The sequence below is a fragment of the Lolium perenne genome, chromosome 6 (assembly GCF_019359855.2).
Source record: "Lolium perenne isolate Kyuss_39 chromosome 6, Kyuss_2.0, whole genome shotgun sequence".
Lineage (NCBI taxonomy): Eukaryota > Viridiplantae > Streptophyta > Magnoliopsida > Poales > Poaceae > Lolium > Lolium perenne.
The window spans coordinates 266,274,288-266,280,653 of NC_067249.2; the positions used below are offsets into that span (position 1 = coordinate 266,274,288).

A 6,366-nucleotide genomic window follows, 5' to 3' on the forward strand; every position below is an offset into this window, starting at 1 on the left:
TATTTCCATCTATAAATACATCCTATAAGCCAATGGATAGGGTTTATCGTTTCACTGAAAATCCACAACGTTGTGTAAACACTCCTGATATAGTGAAATTTTGTTATCTGATGCCCATGGTATTTTTTCTCTCTTTATTGTGGAGGATTTCCATGTTAAAATCTAGTGTTCCATAGGTGTGATTTGTTTGCTCTTCCTTCTTTCAATTGCTTCCTTATTTGAATGTAAGGCAGAGCGGAAGCTCATAAATTATTCCAAAACGAAACTATTGGGCATGCCCTTGACATAACCGTGGTGAGAGGTCTGCGATGCGAAGAAGTTTATTGACCGTATATATTGAGGTTTTTCTGCGAATGCAGTAAAATCCGATAGCTAACACAATGGAACCGTATATTTTTATTCATAAGTCCAATTGTACAATACAACATCATCGCCTGATACATGAAACATAATACTATGAGAGTACAATACCGGTGAAACCATGGCGTGGCTAGTTATTACTACTCCATGATCGTAGTATAACTTAATCACGACTATGGTCACAGCTCAATTATTTATATGCATAGCTATACGCATATGCATGGGCCATATAGAGGCCATATATACGGGCTTAGACCTTTGTAGTACGTAGGAACGTAGCCCTAGTAGGGGCTCTCCCCATTGAAGTTGCCCGGTGGGTAGTAGCTGCAGATGATGAACACGCCGTCGCCGCTGTCGCAGACGACGCGGGCGCAGCCGATGTCCGTCGACTTGCGCCACACCACCTGCGTGTAGTGCCCGCACGGCTCCGTCAAGCAGGTGTTGCTGCCGTGGTCGTAGCCCGCCTTCTCCGACACCCACGAGTTCACGGCGTCCGCTGCCGTCCAGCTGGCCCCGCCGCCGGCTCCTCCGTAGAGGTTCTCGCCGTACGGACGGCCCGCCGGAGAATGCTCGAGCATGCAGTCGCTGCGGTGCGTATCCGCGTAGTCCTGCGCCCATGCCGCCACGGTGCTGTTCCAGATCACTGCTTCGACGCCCACGTCGGTGCGCGCCGCGTTGTGGAGGTCCACGAAGTCCTGCGCCGAGTTTTGGGCAGTGACGACGGCGGCCGCCATCGCGGACGCCAGAACGAAGAGCAGTGCAAGCTTCGGCGAGTACTCCATGGCTAATGGTAATGCTTTACAAAATGGATCACAAGTTGTATCTGTAACTGTAATGATGAGCTTTGCTACCACGGTGATTGCGTATTTATAGCGCATAAGCTCGATGATATGCCTTTTCTAAGCACAGCTTGGGGAATCACCATTGTCCGGTGTCAATTAACTTGGTCTCTCAGACCAATCAACGTTCTCAAACGTCCGGAAATAAGACCTGCAGTTTCCTTAGAAAGCTACGGCAGAGCAAAAATTCATAAATCTTCTATCTACTACCTCCGTCCCAAGGAATAAGGCGCACACGTGTTCCAAGACGAACATTGACCATAAAAATTAAGCAATAAAATCTTGATTATATTATATGTAATTAGTATCGCTGGATTCGTATTAAAAAAGCACTTTCTAATTATGCTAATTTCATACAAACAATCTTTATATATTTGAAGCAAATCTTGGTCAAACAAAAATTACGTAAAACAAGGGCGTCTTATTCCTTGAATCGGAGGTAGTATTTACTATTATACTGCACGGAGGTTTAAAATAGAAGCATCGCGTCAATCCATATCATCAAAATTATTTTAACTAGTAGATCTATAATTTATGGATAGGACTTAACAAGAGGTTAAAAGTCACGTACCTAACTGTGTAACAATGTTTGACATGTTCAATAAGAAGCACATGTATCAAAAAAGGAAGAAAAACCAAGTGCCATGTAATACTCGAAAACGAGTCCTGAAAAAAATTGATGAGCTTGACAAGACATATATCTCTAGGACTCTCTATCCAATAAAAACAGAAAATTATATCCAAATCAACTTGGTCTCTCAGACCAATCAACATTCTCAAACGTTCGGAAATCAGACGTGCAATTTCCTTAGAAAGCTACAGCAGAGCTGAAGTTCATAAAAATTCTATCTATTTCATATACAAAAACACTATACGGAGGTCTAAAATAGAGAAACCACATTAATCTACCTCATCAAAATTATTTTATTAACTATCAAATCTATAATTTATAGATAGGATTTAAAATAAAAAGAGTCTAATAGAAACATACGTGACAATACGGAGGTCTGAAATTGAGACACCACATTCATCCATATCATCAGAATTATTTTAAGTGATAGATTTATAATTTATGCATAGTATTTAATGAGAGACTAATAATTACGTATGTAACCGTGTAATAATGTTTGACACGTTCAATGAGAAGCACATGTATCAGAAAAGGAAGAGCAATCACGTGCCATGTAAGACGTGAAAAGGAAGAAGTTCACAAAACGTTGATGAGCTTGACTAGACATATATCCCTAGGACTCTATCCAATAAAAACAGAAAATTATATTCATTATATATTAATTATTTTATTAATACTCCCTTCGTTCCGATATTTAAGGCGTAACTATTCTCAAACTTTCCACACAAAACTAGGCGCTAGTAATTTCATGTGGAAGTTACTCGCTACTCTCCCGAAACTGACCTTCCATTCCCGTTTTGCTTCCACGTCTCTCTGCGCCTGGCATGGAGCTAGGCCGCCACATTGTCAACTATTCCCTTCGAAGGAAGCCGGGTGTGTGGCTAGGATGTCGAGCAGGTGGCATCACCACTTCATAGGCATTATAATCCAGATCGAGGAAAGTCCACTTCGCTCGCTCGCCCCTCCGCGGGCGACGGGTGAAACCTTAGAAAGCTATGGCAGAGCAAAAGTTCATAAATCTTCATTCTATTTACTATTATATACTAAAGACACTGCATGGAGATTTAAAATAGAAGCATCACATCAATCCATATCATCAAAATTATTGTAACTATTAGATCTATAATTTATGGATAGAACTTAACAAAAGGCTAAAAGTCACGTACGTAACTGTGTAACAATGTTTGACACGTTCAATAAGAAGCACATGTATCAAAAAAAGGAAGAAAAACCAAGTGTCATGTAATACTCGAAAAAGGAGTCCTGAAAAAAATTGATGAGCTTGACAAGACATATATCTCTAGAACTCTCTATCCAATAAAAACAGAAAATTATATTTATTATATATTAGTTATTTTATTTAATACTCCCTCCGTTCTGGTATTTAAGGCGTTCAGGTGGGAGTTACTCGCTACTCTCCCGAAACTGACCTTTCGTTCCCATTTTGCTTTCCACGTCTATGCGCCTGGCATGGAGCTAGGCCGCCACATTGTCGACTATTCCCTTCGAAGGAAGCCGGGTGTGTGGCTAGGATGTCGAGCAGGTGGCATCACCACTTCATAGGCATTATAATCCATATCGAGGAAAGTCCACTTCGCTCGCTCGCCCCCCGAGGGCGACGGGCGAAACCTTAGAAAGCTATGGCAAAGCAAAAGTTCACAAATCTTCTATCAATTTACTATTATATATTGAAGACACTGCACGGAGGTTTAAAATAGAAGCATCGCGTCAATCCATATCATTAAAATTATTTTAACTATTAGATCTATAATTTATGGATATGACTTAACAAGAGGCTAAAAGTCATGTACGTAACTGTGTAACAATGTTTGACACGTTCAATAAGAAGCACATGTATAAAAAAAGGAAGAAAACCAAGTGCCATGTAATACTCGAAAAAGGAGTCGTGGAAAAAATTGATGAGCTTGACAAGAAATATGTCTCTAGGACTCTCTATCCAATAAAAACAGAAAATTATATTCATTATATATTAATTATTTTATTTAATACTCCATCCGTTCCGATATTTAAGGCGTAACTATTCTCAAACTTTCGCTACTCCCCCGTTCCCGTTTTGCTTTCCACGTCTCTGCGCCTTGCATTGAGCTAGGCAGCCACATTGTCGACTATTCCTTTCGAAGGAAGCCGGGTGTGTGTGGCTAGGATATCGAGCAGGTCGCATCAGCACTTCATGGGCATTATAATCCAGATCGAGGAAAGTCCACTTTGCTCGCTCGCCCCCCTCCCCCGCGGGCGACGGGCGAAAACCTAGTTGCGCCCCCTCTCAGCTCCCTCTGCCGTCGGGTTGTCCGTGCGGTGCCGGCGGCGGCGGGGCCGCCTCTACCCGTTGCGCGGAGGGGGCTCGGACGGCTCGTCGATGGGGCGGTGCGATTCGGCCGCCGGCGGTCGACCTGGCGGCGTGGTTTCCGTAGGTCGACTAGGAGTTGGCGCGGCTGGCTGGGCGGCTGGCGGCGCTCGCTCTGCCCAGATCTATGCATATCTGGGCCCGATCTTGGTTTGGGGCGGGCCTTTGGCCCCTAGCTCGACGTTCAGTCCCCTGGTAGCAGGAAGGTGGGGTGGCAGTGGTTGGCGACGGCGGCGCACAACTGGCCAGTTGCAGCGTGGAGGCGAGCACTTTGTCGAGCCAGTCCGGGTCTGGTTTTTTCTTGCTGCTACGTCTGGTCGATTACCGCCAGATAGGGCGGTGGATGTTGTTCCCTCCCGCGTGGTTGTGCTGCTGCTATCCCCGACCTTGCGCTCGCCTTGTCTGCTTCTAGGCATCGCGTTGGTGACCTTTGAGCGACGGCAAGGAGACCGTGGTGTTGTACGCTGGTGGATGACAGGTTGGGTGGAGCAGTTCAGATTGTTCGGGGTGGTGGCGGTGTGGGTCGGGAGAAATCCCCGCCGGCTTGTCCGACACCGACGCAGCGACGCCTTTGGCTGTCGCCATTCCTTCCTGAAGGGTGTCGCGTGTACCTCTCCCCCATCACCTCCGCGTACCGGGGGAAACCCTAGGTCGGGCAACAGTGGCGTCGTCGTCGTTTTCCTTGTTGAAGGTGTTGCTTGGTATGCGGCGATTTGGATTGCGAGGTGCGTGGTGGTACATTTCCAGAGGGCGCAGCGGTTGCGAGTTGTTTTTGTGTTCGTCGCTCAACCGTAGCCGACATTTGTTTCTCTTTTCTTTCTTTGTGTTTTTTTTGTTTGGTCTTCGTTGTGCTACGGTCCCAGCAAGTTTGTTGTATCTCGGTTGCTATATTAATATAGCGGGGCGAAAACCTATTTCGAGGAGGAGGCATTATAATCCACATCATCAAAACTATTGTAACGTTAGATCTATAATTTATGGATATGATTTAACGAGAGACTAATAATTAACTTATGAATATGATTTAAGGAGAGACTAATATTTAACTGTGTAATAATGTTTGACACGTTCAATAAGACAATAAGAAGCATATGTATCAAAAAAGGAAGAGAAATCGTGTGCCATGTAAGACGTGAAAATTAAAGAAGTCCTGAAAAAATTGATGAGCTTGACAATGTAAATTTCTAGGACTCGAGCTTTGTCCAATAAAATCAAATAAAAAGTTATTTATTAGATATTAATTATTTTATTTAATACTTCCTCCATTCCGATATTTAAGGCGTGAATTTCTAAAATAAAGAAACCACTTTAATTCACATCAACAAAATTATTTTAACCGTTAGATCTATAATTTATGGATATGATTTATTGGGAGACTAATTGTCACGTAATTAAGGACGTAAGTAACTGTGTAACCATGTTTAACACGTTCAATAAGAAGCATATGTATAAAAAAAGGAAGATAAATCTAGCTCAATGAAAAAAACAAAGAAAATTCATGCTAATAAAAACGTGAAGTGTCCTGAAATATTTTTGATGAGCATGACAAGAGGTATATCTCTAGAATTGTAGCTCTGTCCAATAAAAACAAAGAAACTTGAATTTATTAGATAAGTTATTTTAGTAGTATGTTGTAATTCCATACAATTAATATCTCTGAAACCATAAATTAATTGCATAGACTTGTTCGATATGATGAAGATGAAATGTGAGGGCTAGTTTGCAGCGTGACGTCAGCGGCATGTACCGGTCGGTCGCCAATATGTCGTCATCGCCCATGGGTTTTCACGGATATTGGTGGCGTTTGCTCACCCACACCACCAGTTTTCTCAATACGTTGGTATTGTACTATTATCTCCCCTCTCTTGCTCGCAGTGTAGAGAAATGTCTTAGTCTCGTTCATAGGAGGTCCTGTGCATGGGTTCAATTTCTTTTTTCTTTTCTTTTGGCATACAATCTGATTTATATTTCTAACCGTGATGAAACGGATAGAGTTTGTAACACCAATCTCGAAACAACAGGTTAAGTGAAATCCATAGTACAAATATGCACGGGACATAACAAGCCTGGAACTTTTGCTAATGTCACTGAGCTCCTTTGTGCCACACACGCTGATCGGATGTTTTCCAGACCCATTACTAGTAGTATATACAGTTGGTAGTACCATAATT

At 42.9% G+C, this 6,366-nt stretch overlaps 1 protein-coding gene across 1 annotated transcript; it reads right to left on the bottom strand.

The window, feature by feature from the left end:
- Nucleotides 1–373: 373 nt before the first annotated feature.
- LOC127305520 (pathogenesis-related protein 1) lies at nt 374–1,214 on the bottom strand. The gene has a single exon (XM_051335986.2). The coding sequence runs from the start codon at nt 1,140–1,142 to the stop codon at nt 642–644; it is 501 nt and encodes a 166-aa protein (XP_051191946.1). The 5' UTR covers nt 1,143–1,214; the 3' UTR covers nt 374–641.
- Nucleotides 1,215–6,366: the final 5,152 nt, after the last annotated feature.

Coding starts and splice junctions, on each gene's coding strand:
- LOC127305520 (XM_051335986.2), bottom strand. CDS start 1,142: ATGGAGTACTCGCCGAAGCTTGCACTGCTCTTCGTTCTGGCGTCCGCG.